Source organism: Diadema antillarum, unplaced genomic scaffold, assembly GCF_040938485.1.
Source record: "Diadema antillarum isolate AM-2024a unplaced genomic scaffold, OU_Dant_1.0 seq00001497_RagTag, whole genome shotgun sequence".
NCBI lineage: Eukaryota > Metazoa > Echinodermata > Echinoidea > Diadematoida > Diadematidae > Diadema > Diadema antillarum.
The window spans coordinates 388,250-410,814 of record NW_027272234.1 but is presented as its reverse complement, the minus strand read 5'-3'; the positions used below and the strand labels follow the sequence as shown (position 1 = coordinate 410,814).

Here is a 22,565-nt window from a genome sequence, read left to right as displayed (position 1 = left end):
TCAAACTTTATCTGATTCGTCTCCGTGAGTCGTTTCGTCGTTCATGGGTATCGACATCGGGTTCGCCGGCTTCTCTTCAGCGTCTACAGCCGGAACTTCCGCGTAGTGCACTCCGGCATTCCTGGAATCGTGTGAAGGATGACAATAATTTTGTTGTCGTGTATTACCGTTATGTTTTCGCAATGAACAACTCGTCACATATTACAATATCTTCCTCTTCCACCGTCTTCTCCAGATCCCACACATTCTCTCTATAATACGTTAACTCTTTTGATGTGACATCTCATTGTAGTGTATGACTATTCTTCCAGACAACAGAATAACAAAGGCTTAACATTATTTTCATCATTCCTTAAGGAATGACGCAAATCAAAATACTTTTGCCCATATCCTCATTTTTTCCTGTCCTTCTAGTAAACCGTATATATAATCCATGGGCCACCTGAGGTGGCAAAACCTTTTTGATGTCATTTTGTTTGTCTGGCATAGATATGCTTATCAAGCTATGATAGCATTTCCAAATGAGTAGCTTAGTCATAATAAATGAATTTTTAACCAATTTGGTCCCGTTGTTATATCCCTATACTTCTGAATCGAAGCTAACCGCTGTACAAAGAAAAGCACTGTCTTCTGTATGTTCACAGGTTGTAAACGCGGTGCGCTTAGTCTTTATTCAAGGCAGCGAAGGGAATATCCAAAGGTTAAGATGTCCACAGCGCTTAGTCTTTATTCAGGACGGCGAAGGGAATATCCAAAGCTTACGATACAGTGTATATCCTTTTATCTAAAAACAACAACAACAACAACAAAAGCAATTCCTCGTGAATTTTACCGTATTTTTCAATTATTTATCATTTTCCGGTGAAAACGCTACGGTGAAAACGTTAACACCACGCCAATGTCGCTTTATTTCCATCCAACAATAAAAGATAATACAAAAACAATGTACCAGTACACTACAATACATTATAATGAATGATATTGTCAATGAACAGAGTGAGTTTTTGTTTAAAACTTATGTATTTGTTAAGAGGGTAGTATAAAAACAGTATAAAGATTCTCTTTTATGAGGAACTTTAGATATGTTAACGGTACATTGGTCTAGATAAAGACTAAGCGCACCGCGTGACAGCTGTGGACATCATAACCCTTTGGATATTCGTATTCGGTAAACTGGCACCTCGTCTACAACCACACTGTCCACTGTTCACCTAGTCTAATGCCATCTCGTCTAAACTCGCTTCGTCTACTACCAACTCGTCTACCAACCATTTTGTCTAGATGCCAATTAGTCTAATTGTCATTTCGTCTACTAACCATTTAATCTAATCTCTGTCTCTAAGTCACATCTCGTCTAATACCCATTATGTCTATTTATCATTAGGTCTATGAATGAAATAGTCTACAGCTCATTTTGTCTAATAGACAATTGGCCTATATCCACCTTGTCTAATAACCAGTTAGTCTACTCCCAACTGGTCTACTCCCAACTGGTCTACACCCAACTCGTCTACTCCCAACTGGTCTACTCCCATCTCGTCTACTCCCAACTCGTCTACTCCCAACTCGTCTACTCCCAACTGGTCTACTTGTTATATAGGGTTTTTTTTTGTCTACTCCAAACTCCTTACTTAAGTCTACTTCATCCAGTTTCCTTTCCCATTGAAATAGCTTGAACACTCTTGGTGCCCCATTTGGTTTATTTTTTTTGTTCTAATTATGACAATTTTATTACTTTTTATTTTAAAAAAATAATGTCGCAGTGTGAAAAACTTGCTATGTTACATTTGTGCTGGATGTGTAATTCATATCAGAAGCAATCATGCAGCATTTATATGTCCAATCTTCAGCACTCCATCCATTCACCTTTATTGTTATATCGACAGTGAGACGGACTGGACACTAGACAAAGTGGTATATTCATTATTAGCATGACCAGATGAGAATGTTCAGTTTGGGTAAATTGCTGAGAGTATACCAGTTGGGAGTAGACCAATATTGGGTATAGACGAGTTGGGAGTAGACGAGTTGGGAGTAGACGAGTTGGGAGTAGACGAGATGGGAGAAGACCAGTTGGGAGTACACCAATTGGGTATAGACCAGTTGGGTGTAGACCAGCTGGGTGTAGACCAGCTGGGTGTAGACCAGATGGGTATAGACCATGTTGGGTATAGACGAACTAAGGATTGGACGATATGATATCTAGACAAATTGAATGTAGACGAGATGACTTGTAGACGAGGTGGGAGCAGACAAAGTGGCAGTAGGCGAAATGGATATTAGACGACATGACAAGTAGACCCTGTGAGTATAGACGACTTGGCTATTAGATCAATTGCTCAGTAGACGAAATGCTCCTTAGACGAGTTGGGTATTAGACAGTACGGGTAGTGGGCAAAGTGACTATTAGACAATATGTGTACTAGACAAAACAAGTGTTTTAGACCAAAGTTAATGGATATTAGTCGAATCGGTAATAGACGATTTGCCAGTAGACCAATTGGAAAATATACAGAGTGGCGGTAGACGAGGTCACTATAAACTGGATATTCCCTTCGCTGCCTTGAATAAAAACTACGCACACCGCGTTTACAACAGAACACCTGTGGACATACGGAAGACAGTGCTCTTCTTTGTATAGCGGTTAGTTTCGATTCAGAAGTATAGGGATATAAAAACGAGACCAGATTGGTTAAAAAATAATTTATTATGACTAAGCTACTCATTTGGAAATGCTATCATAGCTTGATAAGCATATCTATGCCCGACAAACAAAATGACACCAAAAAGGTTTTGCCACCTCAGGTAGTACCAATAATCAATTTTTCGGGTCTTGGCCCATGCACTAATAGAGTTGTGACTTTACATGTGTCACTTTTCTGCATTTTCCTTTTGTCAACCCTTGCCGATAGCACTATCTATCGTAACAGAAGAAAACCCATATTGATAATAGCAATCGTGATATTACAATGTTTTTGTATCATGTATACGTACTTGTGGTATTACGAATTCAACGAATTCAACGCATTACAATTATCAAGGCTAAAGTCAGATGTTATCCATGACTTTTTATGCCAACGAAAAAACAATAGTCGGCGAGGCGTTTTAATCATTTCAAGACTTATAAATGAACGTAGTGCATCGTTTCTTCCATACCTCAAATTCTCCCCCTCTTCCATTGTCTCCGGTAGCTTCCTGCCCCGGGTCTCGGGCAGGAGGAGGGCAAGGAGGCCGGCAGCTATGCTAGACAAGCCGTAAACCAGTGATGGTAGCGGGGCCCATGTTCTTCCCAAGATGCGAATAAGAGGCGCTATAATAGCTCCGACTCGTGACGACATGGAGCACATGCCTAGACCAACACTCCTGGGAGCAGGAAAGAAGGGAAAAAGTGTTAGTGTTTTCTTCTTTCTTTCAAAAGTTAAAATGCACTCTAAAACATTGACTTTCAAGGTCAAATGATACCCGATTCATTTTCTGAATCCATAATGACTCCTGATGGTGTACAAGTCTATGCAATATTCATAAATTTCCAAATTGTTTGATGATTTTTTCAATATTTTGTTTAAATATTTTCAATCGTTTCACATAATAGAAATTTCTTCTGCATCCGCTATATGCTCTCCCCATTTTTTTTTCTCCCCTGCCGTAATGTCATCAACAGTCAGTCTATCAGTTTGAGATGGAATTCTTCTACACGAGATCAGTTTTAATATTGCCAGCTTCTTGATTTTGTTTGTTTGTTTTTTACTGTTAGTTACGGTAGGGTTATAATATACTTCAGCTGACTTTAAATGTTGATGACATTTTGAAAGCTAAAGATAAGTTTAAATCAGAATACAACTGGATGCCAAAGTACGTCAAAGTGTCAGAGATTCACGAAAATGAGCACATTAACATTAGAAGTTATAATGACGTTTGACATCTATCCGCGAAAAAAAGAAGAAGTGCTATTAGTCATCAGCTGTCATAAAGTCTCACATCATTCAAGTAAGAAACACATTGCAACAGCCGAATATTTCAAAGGTATTTACACGTTACTGTAAGAAATGACAAAAATCAGATTCTTCTGTGTTCATTCTGTTTATTTTATTCATTTTCTTTCTTTCTTTCTTTCTTTTTTTTTTGGGGGGGGGGTGGTTGGTGTTGTAAGGCATAGTAGTAGATTTTAACCACATTGTCTTATATAGAAATTATCAAAATTTTAAAAATACTGTTTCATACTTGCCAACATTTTGAAATCGTGAAGAGGTAGATTTTGCGAGGGAGCGAAGCGACCAAGCCCGAGCGCGCTTGCGCGCGAGGGGGGTGGGGGGAGGGTGGTGTCCCCCCTCCCGCGGTGTGGACTTTTTTTGTTTTTCAATATCAAAATATGAGATTTGGTGCATGATTTTTAACCTTTTTAAAGGGTTCTTGGTATTGATAAAAAAACATATAATCCATGTAAATCTATGAACTATTTTGTAGACTATGCATATAAAAATAAAATTAGACACATTGGTAAATAATTTTTGTAGGCTGAGCATATGTGAAAAAGTAATCAAACATATTGGCAAATAATTTATCCCCTTATAGTGTACTTACTTTCTATTGTGGAGCTAGTTTGATGAATAAGACATAATGTTGCCCTCATCAAATCTAAATTAATTAGCAGATGACCTGGCTGTGAGATTCCTGTACGTGGCAGATTTTGCTCTCTTCTGCAGTGTTTTGGAGGGTTTCCATTCGTAGCATTCACTCTTGCACAACGTGAGCTACCAAAACATTACTATTATGCGTGGTTCTAGCTACACGTACACGTGTACAGTAAGTCTTGCACGCACGTAGATATGATAGAGACTAGTGCGCCACTGCAGTGTGCATACATGTGTGCATATTAGAAGGCTGAATACGGCGTTTTTGAGGAACGAGTTCCTTGAAATTATTATTAGTATTCTAATTACTAGCTTATTTTAGGGAATCAACGCACAGTGAAGGGAAAATATTATGACTTCCATTTCATTTTATGGTATAGGTTTGCTACAAAATCGGTAGATCAGAAGAGAAAATCGGTAGCCGGTCAAAACCTCTAAAAAGCGGTAGTCTACCGCCCAAAGCGGTAGAGTTGGCAAGTATGCTGTTTAACATTGAGGAGTTACCTTACAGGTGTTGGATACAGCTCGGCAGTGTAGATGAATATTATACCAAAGGACGCGGTGACACCAAATTTACCTATCGTAGCCACTGCGGCTTTCCATGGTCCACTTGCTGCATTAAAAACAGAAACCATAATTATATGATTATGATTTAATGCAAACAATAAAATCGCTTTTGCGTAGATTATTGTGTTATTGCATGAAATTACCAAAAGAAAAAGCATTTACAGACTCTTTATACATTATGTTTTAAGGACAAATGCATGCCTATAAGCATAGGCAACATTATTTCTCTAATACCCCTTTCAGTAACCCTCTTGGCTCGGACCAGGAGCGGACCGAGTCGAAAATTTTGAGTTTATAAATGGGTGGGGGCCAGAATGGCCCGCGCCAGGTGCGAACTATTTTGGCGCTGCTGCAGCTACCACCAGGTGCGGACCAGGCGCGGGCCTGGCGCTGATTGAAGAGTTTATGAACGGTAGCAGCGCCAGGCGCAGGCCAAAATTCCTTTCACGGTCAAAGGTCACAGCTTCCGCTGTTTAAGCGCGCGGCACGCACATCAATTATCGCGCGAAAATGTACTTCCGCTATATCCATGACGGGTTCAGTTACCATGGTAGTTATCCCTTACGTGACCGAGTTTATAGTGGGTCATCGTAAAAGTAGTGCGGCTCCGCTATAGTTACTGAACGCAATTTTGACTGCTTGGCGTGGGCTACTTTAGCTCGGACCAGGAGAGGGCCAAAAATGCATGAGTTTATGAAAGCGGTATAATACCCCTTTCAGTTAACCTCTTGGCTCTTGACCAGGAGCGGACCAAGCCCAAAATTTTGAGTTTATGAATGGGTGGGGGCCCGCGCCAGATGCTGACTATTTTGGCGCTGCTGCACAGCTAGCACCAGGTGCGGACCAGGCGCGGGCCTGATCGAAGAGTTTATGAACGATAGCAGCGCCAGGCGCGGGCAAAAATTCCTTTCAAGGTCAAAGGTCACAGCTAACGCTGCTCAGCTCACAAACGCGCGGCACGCACATCAAATATCGCGCGAAAATACACTTCCGCTCCGTCCATGAGGTGTTCTGTTACCATCGCAGTTACACCTTACTTTACCGAGTTTATGAATGGGTCATCGTAAAAGTAGCGCGGCTGTGCTATAGTTACTGAACGCAATTTTTACTGCTTGGCGCAGGCTAACTTAGCTCGGACCAGGAGCGGACCAACAAAATCATGAGTTTATACTGAAAGCGATATAACATGTCAAAAGAATTATAAGCCATGAAGTTTTGGCGCCTTCCGATTCCAGGGCACATTCGCAGCTGCGCTCAGTAGACTCGGATCAAAGACACTGTTCTAGGATGGAGGGTCAGTGGTCTTGTTCACTGAGCAAAAAGAGCTCAATTTTTGATTGATTTGAGAAGCCCATTATTCGACAGTACATGTTGAGGAGGTGCGTTTAAATGATACAAGATAAACAAGTATGTAGTGGCGTCAAATACTGTCATATGATATTAAAGGGACAAGTCGAAATTCATAAGACTTGAAAACATCGTACATCTTCCGTTAGGAGAAAACAGTCATATCCAGACGAGATTCATCTCTCAACCAACCAACAGCGTACGCGCACAAACAAACACACACACACACACACACACACACACATACAATTCTTCACACATTAATCATACACAAATATTATCCGCACCGAGCAAATGACTTGGATTTCTATAAGCCAAGAGAAAGCCATAGAAACAGCTGAAGTATTACTTAACTAAGGGGAAGTTCATAGAATGATAATACAAATTATTTCAATTGGCGAATTCTCTACAAGTTTCTTATAGGGACATTGACTTCAGCTTTTCTACAGACAGAACTAATTTCCTTTAAATAAAAACAAGTTAAAAAGGCTATAGGCATTGGATCTAGTTGCATGATGTGTGTAGCGTCAGCGCCCGTTGACAACCCCCCTTCGAAGAAAAAAAAATGTTTTCCTGTTATAAACTTGAAAAACAAAAACTGCATTGATAACTGAACGGCACAAAATAATCATGTGTAGCTATTAATTCATTATGATAAAGTAGATTTCACATTAAAAAAAAATACATGATTTTTCCACCTCACTCTATATATATAGTTACAAAGCTTTCGGCCTTTCCTGGACCTATTTGTGACAGAAAACTTGGCAATCAAAAGGGGTTGGATGTGGAATCTACTTTATTTGTGCACTATGCTTTGGCGACGTCCAAACCTTCACTTCATACGGAAGGTGTTATACAGCCAAATGTGTACAAACATCTGGAAGGGAAACAAATTTCAATAAACATTTACAGCTTCTTTCGTTCCTTTCATGAAGACGGAAAGTTGTTGTTTTTTTTTCACAGCTTAATGTACATAATACATAATGTATGATACGCAAGAGGCATAAGGTATTTATAATGTGTTTGCTTCAGATAAATATTTAGATATTTCCTGATAATCAGGGAGTCAAAAGTCTACATATCAAACCTGCTCCAAGACCGGAACCGCAATATATAGTCTTAGGGTTTATTTACCTAAACTTTTGGCCCTTTTATTTGCAATCATTTACTACCTTGTATCATGAACCATACACATGTCTTGCAATAGATTTTTATTATGAAATGGGTTAATCAAATACCGGCTAGGGATTGGCTAAACATAGTCACGTGATGGAGGCACATTGGTTATGCTCGCCCATGGGCAGAACACTTTTGTAATGTTCTCCCATGGAAAACAGTTTTACCTAACAAATGACAAACGATACCAAACGATTGAACGATAGTATTTTCACGCAATCGATAGGATAAATTCGCCTATTCCATACAATGTGAAAAAGCAGATTTGACTAACCCATATAATATAACAGATGATGACTTTTGTTGTCGGGAACATGTACCAAACGTTCTACCCTCAGGGTTTGAAATGCTATTTCGGGAGGCTATAAGTCCCTCGACTTCGTCTCGGGACTTATAACCTCCTCAATATAGCATTGCAAACCCTTCGGGTGGAACATTCGGTGTGTTCCCTCCCCCGCCAGTCATCATCTATATAAAGTACTACCACTATACGCAGAGATACAACATGTTAGTCCTCACGAAACCTTGGCTTGGTATAGGCATGAGAGAAGGTGTAATATTGAGGGAAACTGTTGTCCTTGTTTATATACATTTGCCCCAACTCTGGAGACAAAATTTTAAAAATATTATACAAGACAATGATATGAACACATCAATGTGAAACTTCTGGTGGTTGTTAAGTATTGACTTCTCCCTCTTTTGACACACGCCCTGAAACCACCACGGAATCGAGTTGGGATTACTTACGAATGACTATCGTCAGAAGACAGGCGCCCCCAGCGATGAGGAGATAGAGGCACGTAGAAATGCGGCGTCCATAGTACTCCAGGGTGAAGAGCGTGGAGGCGTAGGCGGGCAGCTCCACCGCTCCCGACACGAAGGCCGCAAGGTACACGTTGACACCAAGGTCCCCAGCACCCAGAGATAGCCCATAGTAGACGAGGTTTTCCACCAACCTGGCCAGTTCAATGTGACATGAGATAAACAGGCTCACAAAGATTTTGTTTACTTTGATATCATATCTGTAAGGCTCTCGCGGTACTCTTTAATAGACAAGATGACAATTGTACTAATTAAATACACAATGACGAGCCAAATTGTCATTTACGCACTCCATCTATAAAGTCCTATAGTCAGCATTCCTTCGAAGGGACTGGTCGCCCAACAATGAAATAACCCCACCATGGAAGTGTATGTACAACATAATCATAGACAATTTCATTCAAACCCGATAACAAAGATTACACATTCACAAGCCAGCACACACGCACACCAAGGCAGGCAGACAGACAGGCACACACACACACACACACACACACACACACATACATATGTATGTACATATATATGCACATGCAGTGAAAACTTTGAATCCAGATGAAAACCCATTTTCTTTGCTCAAAGTTTTCACCATTTATTATTTTATTCTGGTCAGTTTCCCTTTCTTTCTTTCAATATATATGCATATGATGTATATATATATGTGTGTGTGTGTGTGTATATATATACATATATACCGGGTGTCCCAAAAAAAGCGGAACGGTGGATTTTCAGTACCTTGCGTTTTAAAAGTGATATATTTTTTGACATCATTAGAAAGAGCATCTTCCGCAGAAGACCATGATACCAAAATCATTAAATTTTGTTTAGTACTTTTTATTCTACGCCATTTTTTGTAAATGCAGTCATTTTCAATTTTTTGCGACTTATGAGATAATAATTTGGGTGCAACACGCGTTCCATACGGTGAATTGTGTAAGCTCGTTGATCCATGTCAACAAAAGATAACGCTTTCATATTTGGAGCGCACACACACACAGACACACACACTGTTTTTTCCTGGCCCGTGCCCAATGTGAAAGCTGTATCTTTTGTTGACATGGATCACCGAGCTTACACAATATTCACCGTATGGATCGCGTGTCGCACTCAAATTATTATCTCATAAGTCGCAAAAATCCGGCGAAATTTGACAATGACTGCATTTTCAGAAATTGGCGTAGAATAAAAAGTACTAAACCAAATTTAATAATTTTGGTATCATAGTCTTCTGCGGAAGATGCTCTTTCTAATGATGCCAAAAGATATATAACTTTCAGACCGGAAGGTACTGAAAATCCACCGTTCCGCTTTTTTTGGGACACCCGGTATATATATATATATATGCATTCCTATATGCATCTAACTATATATTATATTTTACATAACCTCACCACATGTAATGTGATTTCTATTCGTATTTTATGTTTAAATGTCAAATAAATAACAATGAAAATATAACCATGAAATATATATGCATGAATACACATTCAGATACCATATATCTTCGGGAAAACGTACCAGTTGAAAGCGAGATTTATCGATTCCATTCTGAGGTTCGGTGTCCGAAAAAGGTCAAGGATGTTCGATTTTTTACCATCGTGCTGCTTTTCCTGTGTGGACAGAACATAAACAAAAATACAGCGGCAATTAGTGGGAGGGATAGCTTATCCACGCGGTATTTTGCGCATAATCATGAGGTTCACGTTGTGCCAACTTTGGTAGAACTGAAAGTCAGTTCAACTCTTTGGTCGCCTCACAGAGTATGCAAACGGTGCACGCACGACAGACGAATTGTATATCACCATTACTATTGGACTAACAAGTGAAGAGCGTTTGGGTTATCTAAATAAGTACTTGGAGGTTCACTGTTTACGCAGACTTTACGTGAAATTGATATGACATTGATTTATTACGCTATTAATCTGTCGAAATACTGATACAGGGAGCAATAATTTTAATCAGAGAAGAAAAGTCAACACGACCAAAATTTACAACCCCCTCCACTTTACTGGAAAATCATGATTGAAATGAATTTGTAAACAGGTTTTACTTTTCACGAGTATTTGTACCCTGACGCCCTATAAAATGAGAAGAAATCTAAAATTGTAAATGCATTGCGTTAAGTCACACTAAGAACCCACAGCATAGTCGACATAATTAATTTTAATTAAGAGGGAATGTATGATTTAATTAAGAGGAAATGTATGGTTATTCACACATGTATTCATCCGAGTACAAAAAAAAAGACAGCAGTTTTGTCCCGTGATGTTTCTACAATAATTCACAGTTATTCTTTTTCAGGAAGCGCTTGAATTGTCGGAACATTACATTTACCATGTATACACTTTGTTATCCTTATCTTGTATACCCTCTCCCGAAAGTTAAGAGTAATATCAAATTACAATTTTACAAATTGTCCTTCCCTACATTTGTTTGTTCACTCTCAAACTGAATGTCTCTCCCTCTTTCAACTCTCCGATTTTTTCCCATTCTCATGTATCTTTTCTTACATTCTATCTTCTCTTTTTTTTCCATTTTCTTCCTTCACTCTTTTCTCATTTCTTTTATTTCCCTTACCCTTCACCTCTCTGTTGTTACATTCTTTTTACCCTTGAGAAATGATAGCCCTGTGGTTGGTACGATTCGTGATATCTATACGTGACGACAACGACTTCGCTGTCGAGAAGCATCCATATAACTGAAAATGTACTGTCAAGGTCTGCGATTATGTGCATATAAAGGAAGGGTTAAATCATCTCCAGTTCTAGTCGGATATACTCTCTGTAAAAAAGAAAAAGATAGATAGATAGATAGATACATAGAGAGATAGATAGATAGATAAGTAAATGAATGAACAAATAAATAAATAAATAAATAAATAAATAGATAAATAAGACATTAAACAAAACACATAAAAAAATATCTATTCATTCCTGAAGATATATTCACGTGGACGCCCTATTTCCGTTCATGTACTGGTATATCCTTCTTTTTCCAACACTATATCGCTTTGCTGCGTTGTTCAAAATACAGATTTACTTTCAAAGTTTTGTTTCTTTATAATATGATTTATAAGCTGCTATGTTTATATACTCTACTCGGTCAATAATAAAAAAAAAATGAAGGACGTAAAAGGAATAAATATGTTGAGTTTACTCTTTGAATTCAATCGTACCTAACCGGGTCATAAAAGAATCCAGATGTATATCAGTCTTTGAAATCCTTTGTTTAAATGTGACTCTCATTAAACGCTACTTACAATATGAATAGCTTATACTATTTTTAGACAAATGTAGAAATATATCAGGAATAAAAGAGGATGTATAAATGAGGGTTCTCTATAGCACAGAGCTATCAGTTCAAGGCATTTTCGCAACTGCCCTTCCGTTCAAAGAACTTGCGGAAGCAGTGGTTAACGATTTTAAACAAAAGGGCATCGTAAGCAATTTTCTGATGGTACGTGATGCCCCAAATACAGACTATTTATAAACGCATTGTGAGTTTGATTTCTCGCGTGGAACACACACATATATTACACAGTGTGACCTTACCAACATTCATAAGTATAGAACATCATTCAAAAGCACAGTTTAATAGTGCAACTTATCATTAATCTTTGATTCATTATCAATCCACATACAAACACACACGTGGCCTTGCTGCCATTAACTGATCACGGTCCTTGTGTCTATATGAATGGTATATTTTATGTCTGTTATAATAATCATTTACATAACGTTTATTGGCTATAAATCAAAAAGTGCAGCCACGCTTTGTTTGAAGTACTCTCTTTGCACCTTACTTACAATATTATGACAGGGAATTTTGATAATAAAAATCAAGAGGTCCAGCCAATGGTATCTTTTACGTACAGTACTCTCCGTGAATGGTACCCAGCCCATACACTCAGTAGTTTATTCGTATCCATGCAAGTCATACTAACTATGTTTTGTGCAGTACGTGTATTAAATATTAAGTCATTGAGTGGCAGAATCCTGAAAGGTGGGTCATAATTTTTTTTTCAAAAATGTATTGTTACTTTTTAGGTCAAGTGAGTATAACGTCTTTGCTGGAATGTTCCTAAGTTGCAATAAAGCACTGAAATAAGCAATGTTGTGGTAGGCGATTCTGATTCAAGAATATTGGAAAGGGGGTGATCTGTATATCTCTTTCATGTTTATCCTTATGATGAGGTTGGTGATGGGATTGATGGGTGAGTGGGCGTATGGCTGGATGGGTTTGTGGGTGGATGGAAGTTTTGTAATTATACCATTTCCAGTCTGTCGCTTTCAGTGAAGATAGGTTCGGCAAGGGTCGCTCGGTTGCCCCTTGCGATACTTCGAATGATCTCGCTCGCTCTCTCTATCTCCCCTTGACTGAGCAGCCAGCGTGCTGATTCAGGGACGATCCTGAACTTCGACAGAAATGTTTTAAACATGAAAAATAAAACTGAAGTGAAATTGTATAGCTTTCTTTTAATTACACATTATTTTATGTGCGATCTGGATGAAACCTATACGATGCAATTGCTACCTTGGTTGTACTCCAAATTGAACATGTTGTAGATTGCAGCCTAAACATTGGAAATATCATTATTCTTATTACGTTACCGGCTTCCCTAGATTTTACAGTGAAATATTCCTTCGTTTTTAAAACTTTCGTGAACAATATCAGCAATTCAGACAATCTTCTTTTTCCCCTCTTCTCCTGCTCGGACTAAATGGCAGTAAGACAATCAACGAGCTAGGATAATGTTGTTTTGGATGTGATTTACCTCAAAAGCACAGAAGGAAAATCTAACATTGTAAGAAAGATTGATAGAAATATATCATCTTATCAGAAGCAGCGTCATCCTGGTCTCTTTTTGTCTGTAATTTAATTTTCATGGGGTGGGGGGGGGGGGGGGAGGGGAGAGATCTAGGGAGAGAATAATCCATGTTAACGTACGGGACGAAGAGGAAGAACGCTGCGATTGGTACAGAGATTGCTAGCTGCAGGTGGTGCCAGTCTCGTAGAAGGTAAGCCAGGACAGACAGCCCCATGTATCCCACTGAGAAGGCAAAGTTAATGCCCTGGCCAGCAAGAACACGCTTCGACGGGCCCACGAACTCGGTCCCTAAAACATGACATAGCGTAATCGTAATTTAGAACATTACGAATGCATTTTTTTTTGATGCCTCATAACACGACAGATGGATAGTTTCACCACAGATGTTTAACGTCTTATTAAATTTTGTTTAATTCAGCTTAGGATGAAAGAACAGAAGCTTTTTCTTTGAAAAGAAAAAAATAATGAAGAATATCTGGTCCCTTGTGGATTCCGGTCCATTAGAAATGACATGGTGCTTCACTCTCATCATCATCTCATTTTTGCAACCCCTTTTTCTCCTCCTCATCTCATACACTGTACGTTATAATCTTTCCTTGTGTCATCCTTCTTGTCCGTTTCCTGTTTCCTTTCTTTTTAACCTCCGCACGACCTCATTAAAAAAAAGTTTCAAATAATCTTTGTGCAATTAAAAAGTTATCGATGAATTGGTACAAAAATAAAATGACGAGACTATCGTAATTCATATTCAAAGACAAACGTATAGATTACTTGGACTTAAAAAAAAAAGACGTACCAATGATGAAACACATCATGTAGACACCCATGTTCGCACTGCCGACGATCATTCGGAGGACGACGAAAGACCAGAAAGTCGGCGCGAAGGCCACGGAGATGCCGAACAGGAGCTGAATGGCGAGACAGATCCACAGGGTTCGACATCGACCAATCCTAGAGTATGGATATGGAATGCAAATAAGCAAATCTTCCTTTGTATTATGTGGTACTGTTTAACTATGACCACCACACGAAGATTGCAAAAAGATCTACACTTCGCTTCTTTGAACTGTCTTTTTCTTAGTTTGCTGATATTATTGGGAAAAATGATTTTACGGTCTCAAACTTTTTGTGAAATGATTTTGTTTACTTTCGTCTTTATAACGTTGTTTAATATACTTTTACAGACAAAATAAGTCAAGAGGAGCGAAACTACTGTGTACTAGTAATAAACAAGACTTAAAATGAAGCAGGCGATACGAGGTTCGAATCCTGCCAGTTGTTTTTCTCTTTTTCATTAGGTTGTTTGTTTGTTTTTTCTGGGGAGTACCCTCTGACATGAATGAGCGTCTATGTGTCAATTCTGGAAAAAGAAGACCACAAGATTATCTGGGGAATAAAGGTATGAATACAAGAGTCCTTACTGTGGACAGTCGAAAATCGAATATTTATGACAGATGCGCCTTGGTGTGTCATGTCCAATCAGTATGCATTTGCCGATTACCCCAAGCTCAACACTCCTACCTATCCGCCAGCGACCCAAAGACGAAACTGCCGATCAGTATCCCTACGAACCACATCGACGCCGAGATGTCCGACAGATCCTTCCGGTCACACACCAAATCAAACTAGGAAGACGGAGGAGTTATTAAAATGCATATAACTGATGAGTGTACATAAATAGCGAACAAAAGTAACAATTTCATCCTTATATCGCACACTTGTGAAAACTGAAATACATCCTTCGAGGCTCCGTCCATTTTTTTTTCTTTTCCCATTTTTAGGTCGTGTTCTACTGACTTCGAAACCAAAGAAAATATCACATTTACACAAATAAGACGAAACAGTCAAGAATGATAGAGAGCGTGTTTCTTTATAAACAGCCATTAGTTAAATGTAAAAAAAAAAATGAATCATCTAAAATAGTGTCATGATGGTGACAGTATGATTGTCGATAAGATCTTTGGAAAAAGTCGTGACGAAGCACAGCATAGAAAGGTAAGAATATTATATTAAAAATTTTGCGTTAACCGGCAGTGCAACATCATTTTATTTGTTGTAACTATAAGATAAAGTCAACTTAAAACAGCATTGTTTTACCCCAATATGATGTAAATGAGGACTTACACTTTACAAAACAAAGTGAAGTGTGTGACTACTGACGTATGCAGGACCCTACACTATACGATTTTATCCAGAATGTGTAATTTACTAATTTACGTTAAAATACATAGGCCTACGATCCCAACTGGTATACATACAATGAGGATGAAACGCTGCTTCTCATTAGAAAATGGAGTATACCCATTGCTTATATAATTCATAACCTTGCTTGATTATATTGGTAACATTCAAGTAAAATTCCGTTCAGATTGTTCATAAGGTTCCACCTAAGACAATATTGTGAAATAGAATTGAAGCGCACATACTGATGAACTAAAAAAAAATCATAATAATAATGTCTTCGCTTTTTACCTCCATATTAATGGTGGATTTATATCGACTGGTGTCGAATATCCAACCAGATGAACACGGAATGACGTCAGACTTCACCGGGTCATTGCTAAAGGGCGCAGTCGTGGTCCAATTTTCCTGATCGAGGTCAACCAGCGAAGAGAACGTCAACCCGGAAACGTTGTACATTTTGCATTGGCTGTAACCTTTGACTTCCGTATTGTTCGGGTCTGCCGGCGGGATGCTTGCGTGCCGCTTTGCCTGCGCGCACGCCGTTGGGTCAAGTTGAAAAGAAGTGCAGTTCTTGGCTTCCCACTGAGGCACCTGGGAAAACATTACGATGACGGACGATGAAGTAATTCAAACTCGTTTCAACACGTCTACGAGATGCTTAAGCGATGTCCCATCTGCAATGAACACTGCGGCGTATGTGAAACTCTTGACAAGTGCTTGAGCTAACTGGTTGTGTGCACAGTCAATGTGAATGCCAAGGCTTCTTAGTAATCACTTTATCTGTCATAGAACATGACATTTCATTTACATTTTGAAGAAGCTTATTGCTCTTCTCCATGGAACAAGACTATTGACCTTTACCCCTCTCTGCTAAAGGATTATTTCCTAACTTGTTTGCAACCATTACTATTACACAAAATATTTTTAGTGCTCTCATACACATGTCAAACGCAAATGAGTGTTCTGTCTAAGTATTTGGCATTATTTGAGTGTATTATTTACCCTTTTTGGCACCAGGGAATATTGTCCGCAGCTTCTTGATTAAACGTCACAGACTGATGACAATGTGATTAAGAGCGTAAACGATCGATCAAAATCAAGGGTAGCAGCGGAAGCAACGAAAGCATGGATTACCCTTTTTCAAGAACAGGTTAAGAGCGTTTGAACATGAACACAACAAATCCGAATCATCAGAAAATGCATCAAAGTAGGGCCTACATTGTAAATAATATAAAAAACATATTATCATTAATACATTGAGATGCTCCGCTGCCTTCCTCTCCTCCTCCTTTCTTAAACACACACACACACACACACACACACACACACACACACACACACACATAAAGAGATAACTCGGCGAAAACACGCACATCCTATGCATTGATACACAAGACGACCGCGTTCCTCCCTCCATATTACTTTTAATTTAATACGAAATACAATACGTGAGGTTACATTGCTCCGTATATTTGATGACTCTGTGGACTATAAGTCCTGATAAGAGGAATCTTTGCACTGTATCTAATTCATACATGAACAGCTGGTGAGATTTGTGAAAAGAAATAAAGATTGTAAGGCAATGATAACAAATGATTGGGGTAGTAGTACTGAATGGATATAGAAAGAAAAAACCCTCTATTTTTGTTAATTCGTCACTTAGCTCTAAACTGTATTGGCTGCACGTATTCTCCCTTTCTCTCTTCCTGTAATCTATTTAAATCGAGCAAGAGTTCAAACGACAAGGAGAGTCTATGCAGGTAGGCCGTTCATTTTGGGTATGACACAGGTAAGACATATCGGAATGACTATTGTGCGTCTAGCATTACAACATGCGTCCTTGCAAATGAGAGAACAGGAACTTACTAGGGGACCCGCATATTACACGCCTATACTAGTATATAAAAAGGTCACATTATATTATGTAGGCATGCATATCTAATCATCGCGTCTTGAAACAGTAAAAAAGAAAACTTAAACATCAAGATGACCTGCAACGCCAACGTCTAGCTCCGTTTAATAGGCAATACGCTTAATTTATCAGGGTTTTTAGGGTGACGTTTGCTGTCCCCCACCCCCTTTCAGGGCCCCTGTTTATGTCTTGCATCAAAATCGTCTCATGAATGAAGCTAGAGAATGTGTTGTCTATCCCTTTCTTCTCTTTCCTTTTCCCATTCATTCATCTGGGCATCCATCCATCCCTTTAATAGTTCTGATATCCCGAAGAGGTATATACTATATATAGGCCTAATGTCTACAAGTGCGTACATGTATACCTCCGTGGAAATCTAGGCCTATACACACCGAACAAACATAGCTCACTTACCGCCAACGGCAGAGCAAAATTCGTATAGTCTTCATCATGTCTGTTTTATTTTGTTTGTTTGTTTTCAAGAGAAGTGAAATGCACAAGACGTACACCGGCCTCCCTGTATACATGTACAGCATTGTACTGTTGTTCGTAATTCGAGTACGAATGTTTTCCTGTCAGTGCTATGATACCAGCTGTCCCACACTGGTGCATTCCGGGGGATAGAGAGCAAAAAGAATGAGGAAAACCACGGTTTAAAGAGCATAACATATAATACACACAACAGGAAGATGTGGATCATGTTCGATTCATTCTTACTCGCTGCCCTGAGATAGACGATATACGTGACTAGATGTGCGTATGTTGGCGTACACAACTTCTCCCTGGTGGTGTATTTACACTTCTTTTGTATATTGGAGCCACCCACGTGCACAAAATTTAGGGCGCCCACATGACCATTTTAACTATCTCATTTTCATTTGTATTCGATGGATGAAAAAAAAAAGAGCGTGCGTTCAGCTAATCATCCACAGAAATTCAGTGATCACGCCGTTGTGCGTTAATGCACAGAAGAATCCAACAAGGAAAAGTAGAAATTACGCGGTGCGTAATATATGTCCCCGTCGGAAGCAGCATTTTGTAGCAAAATGTACAATATAGGTCAAAAATCAAGGTCAAAGGTCAAAGAAGTCAAAGGTCAAAATTCTGTGTAGAAGTTTTGAAGCCCTCACCTAGTGCCATCACATAAAGCAAATGGAATCGAAATCGGGTTAGAAATGGCGGAGGAGTAGCATTTTGTAGTAAAATGTACAAAACAGGTCAAAAATCAAGGTCAAAGAAGTCAAAGGTCAAAATTCTGTGTAGAAGTTTTGAAGCCCTCACCTAGTGCCATCACATAAAGCAAACGGAATCGAAATCGGGTTAGAAATGGCGAAGGAGTAGCATTTTGTAGCAAAATATACAATAAAATGCAGAGCTACCAAGTGTCACGCATTCTGCGTGAGACTCAAGCATTTAGGGTCTGTCTCACGCTCGCACGCATGGCACTCATTTTTCTCACGTATCTGGTGAAGTCTGCAATTTGGGCCAGAAATAAGAAGCATAGCTCCAAGGATTAGAGTGATAGTTGCAATTGAAGGTATATTTCCCCTTTGCCTTTCAAAATTAGTAAAAATAGTCACTTAAGTATGCACCAGATCGCATCATTAAGAGCTAATAATTTAAAAAAGCTCCCTACCATGGGAGGGGGACACCCTCCTCGTTCGCGTGCGCATGCGCGCGAGCGCCGAGACGCTGAGTCATAAAAATCTCACTCATAAAAGTTTTTTTTACTTGGCATCTCTGAAAATGTAGGTCAAAAATCAAGGTCAAAGGTCAAAATTCTGTAGGTTTTGAAGCCCTCACCTAGTGCCATCACATAAAGCAAACGGAATCGAAATCGCGTTACAAATGGCGAAGGAGTAGCATTTTGTAGCAAAATATACAATATAGGTCAAAAAATCAAGGTCAAAGGTCAAAGAAGTCAGAGGTCAAAATTCTGTGTAGGAGTTTTGAAGCTCTCATCCAGTGCCATCACATAAAGCAAACGGAATCGAAATCGGGTTAGAAATAATGGCGATCAGGAGTAGCATTTTGTAGCCAAATGTACAATATAGGTCAAAGGTCAAGGTCAAAGGTAACAACTGAAATTTTGTGTAGAAGTTTCAAAGCTTCCATGTAGTGCTATCATGTAAAGCAAACAGGATCAAAATTGGCTCATACATGACAGAGAAGTAGCAAATTGAACATTTTGATCACACACGGACGCACACACATACACACGGACGCACACACGGACACACGGACACACACACGTACGGAGCCCGTTTCATAGTCCCCTGCTCGAACTCGTTCGGCGGGGACAAAAAGCAGCAGCATGGATAAATAAACCAGCACCAAACATATGGATAACGAAAATGCGGAAAAGATACATAATGTCAATTAAGACAGGTAGTCAATCCATGCAAGTCTGAATTCTTTGATATTGAAAGTGAGGCACATTTTTTGCAGCTCAGAGGGACAGCTATGGCACAATTTGATATCATGAGGGTTCTTTCCGTCTTCTTGATCTCGGCTAATTCCTCATAAAGACCATTTACTTCATTGTGACTCCTCCGCGGGGAATATAAGCAAGTACTATAAACCTCTTTACGATACCACACACAGTACTCTCACGTGTCTACATACGGTAAGAGCAATTTCGCTTTTCTAGCCCGGCATCTGCATCTGGCATGTTTGCAATGACTGCTGACATGCTTGACCTATTAACAGAGGACACATTAATTCTAATATAATTATTTACAAAGGGTGTGGAGCCAACGTACAGAAAGCCTATGCATATAGCCCTTACAGCGGTGAGTCGGTTTCAAGCGGACCCCCCATGGTAGCGGAATGTGTGAAACAGCAGTGCTCCTCCGCCCGGCTCCGAGGGTTGAGAAGTGCAGCGCTTGGAATGTTTCCTTATCGGCCCTCACGTCGTGTATTGAACTTGGAGGAAGGTACGATCGAGTCGTACCTCCTTAGTTATGAGTATAAAAAGGTGCGTGCGTGTGTACAGCCAGTAGGCAAAACTTCGTATACTCACCGAACACCAGTGGTCAGCACTTCCTCCTAGAAAAACAATGCCGATGGCGTGGAATCCACATGGAATCATCATAATGAACACAGCAAAAAATATCAGAATTTGATAACGCCCAAATTCTCCTATAGCGGTTAGAATATCGTCGAACCTCATTTTGGTTTTTCCTGTCACTCCAGGAAGACAGCATACGCGCGTTTGAACTGGACGTGTGGAGAACAAAGAAAAGAGAGCACAACTTAGCTCGACCCAGTTTATTCGTGACACAGAATGATGCCTGCTGTAATCGACCTTGTGTGCCAGCCTCTCTTCAGCCTTTCTGCACAGAGGTGTACTCTCACTATTGTTGCCGCAGACAATCGCAAGCGACGCCAACTGACGAGAATGCGAGAGCTCTCGCTGGGAATAGTTAGTTTTCGGCTTGGATCCAGCTCGCTATTTCTCCCAGTCCCATATTATTCCAAGCTCGCACTCGTCTCTATTGATTTCTTGTACATTATACTTGTAATCCAGAGGTGTCGGAACTAGGGTTGGGTATTGGTATAGCAGAGAGTAGATTGGTGGACTGATAAGAAATTATGCTTTCAAGTTTCCGACAAAGTGCTTTGACTACACCGCATTAGTTTGCGTCTTGGTTCTTGGTTCTTGCTCATTATGGCACAATAATTTTGAGTTGAGTGGGCATTTAAATGACTATGAAATTTCATGAGAATCATTTTTGGGCCAAAGGTACAGACAGTTGAATTGCATTAGTGAAGTTCCATCCTGATATTGCTAGAAAGTGAAAGGTAATAAAAAATTATATCTCTTGTGGAAATGAGTTTAATATAATCAAATGCCAATGAGAAATCTCCTGTCTTTGGTGATCATAGATGCTGTCATTTTTTTATGTTGTCTAAGAAAAGCATGTATGCTCTGAATGAGCACTTTACGTGAGATGTGCACAGTTCGTCGGTTGCCCTGCAGAAGGGCCTTAGCTTAGGAAAATGTTCCCGGCAGAAAGGTCTTAGTATAGAAGTGAGTGTAGCGTAAAAAGTATCAAAGATTATTAATTATAGGCGGATGTGGAGACATTGTTCTTTAGGGTATTTTTATAAGAGTTACCAGATTCTGGTAAAAAATAATACAGCAACAGCATTAATTCCTTTTGTGGGAGCCACCCAGAAATATTCTTAAGTTCAATGTGAAATTCTAATGTGGAGATGATTAGAATATAGTGTGGACGAGAGGGATGAGTTTGAAGGGACCCTTTGAATATCCATTTAACATTTTTGAGCAGCAGAGAAGGCTCCCGCATAAGGAACTCATTTTCGTATATACCTATCATGTTTTTGACTAGAAATAGTGTATTCCTGGACATTTTAAAAAGTTTTTCTTATGGCAATCTATGGCCCACAGGGTGGCAGGAAAGCAATAAGCCAACAGTAAACTATAGGGAGGTCAATGACTTTTTGGAATCTTTTATAAAAACCAGACAAGTTTTGTATCACTAGAAAGGTCCTGCCTAGAGAAAGACAATGGTGTTAAAATCAGCTAAATCTATAAAGAAAAAAAATTGGTGAAGTTACGATCTTTTAACTTAAAAATTACATTTAAAAATTCTGCGACAAACCCTCTAAAACAAGACTAGCGGTAAAAAAAAAATGATTGTAATATGATCCTCATACTTCAAGCTTTCATGTGATAGCACTTCAGTTCCATATGGGTTTTTTCAAAGTCCTTCATATCCCATTCCAAATTTGACAAAAACTAGAAAAATGTTCAATAGGACATTTTTGTGTACTGACAGATATTTCAAAATAACAAGATTTTGTTGTCCTCCCTACCAACAGGCATTTATTTTGGGCCCCCTAATTTAGTGTTTCAATTTTTAAATTGACATTTGTTTCCTGTGAAGTTAAACTGATTTTTTTTTTAACCTGAAGAATATTTGGAACTCGTACCATTTATGCCCCCTAACTAAACTGGAGATATTTATATACAATAGTTTGAAGGAACCCAAAATCCATTTATAAGTACTATCTGCAGTAGGCCTCATGCTGAAGAAAATACACGTATACGCAACTCTTTCCCAAGCCTGGT

The 22,565-nt window shown here is 39.2% G+C and overlaps 1 protein-coding gene across 1 annotated transcript; it reads right to left on the bottom strand.

Moving 5' to 3' along the window:
* On the bottom strand, positions 1 to 20,639 carry LOC139710082 (organic cation transporter protein-like). The gene is made up of 11 exons (XM_071622026.1): positions 20,490 to 20,639; positions 15,844 to 16,146; positions 14,893 to 14,996; positions 14,168 to 14,322; positions 13,491 to 13,659; positions 12,814 to 12,952; positions 10,062 to 10,153; positions 8,469 to 8,677; positions 5,136 to 5,244; positions 3,157 to 3,363; positions 1 to 121 (listed from the first exon to the last, which is right to left on the bottom strand). The coding sequence occupies exons 1-11, from the start codon at positions 20,637 to 20,639 to the stop codon at positions 1 to 3; spliced, it is 1,758 nt and encodes a 585-aa protein (XP_071478127.1).
* Between the last annotated feature and the right edge of the window lie 1,926 nt (positions 20,640 to 22,565).

Bases quoted from the DNA above. Each gene is read 5' to 3' on its own strand.
- LOC139710082 (XM_071622026.1), bottom strand. From the start codon at position 20,639: ATGAGGTTCGACGATATTCTAACCGCTATAGGAGAATTTGGGCGTTAT. The intron at 14,997-15,843 runs GTAAAAAGCGAA...CCGTCTTCCTAG, and splicing joins AATCCACCATTAATATGGAG to TTTGATTTGGTGTGTGACCG. The intron at 14,323-14,892 runs GTAGGAGTGTTG...TCCATACTCTAG, and splicing joins TTTGGGTCGCTGGCGGATAG to GATTGGTCGATGTCGAACCC.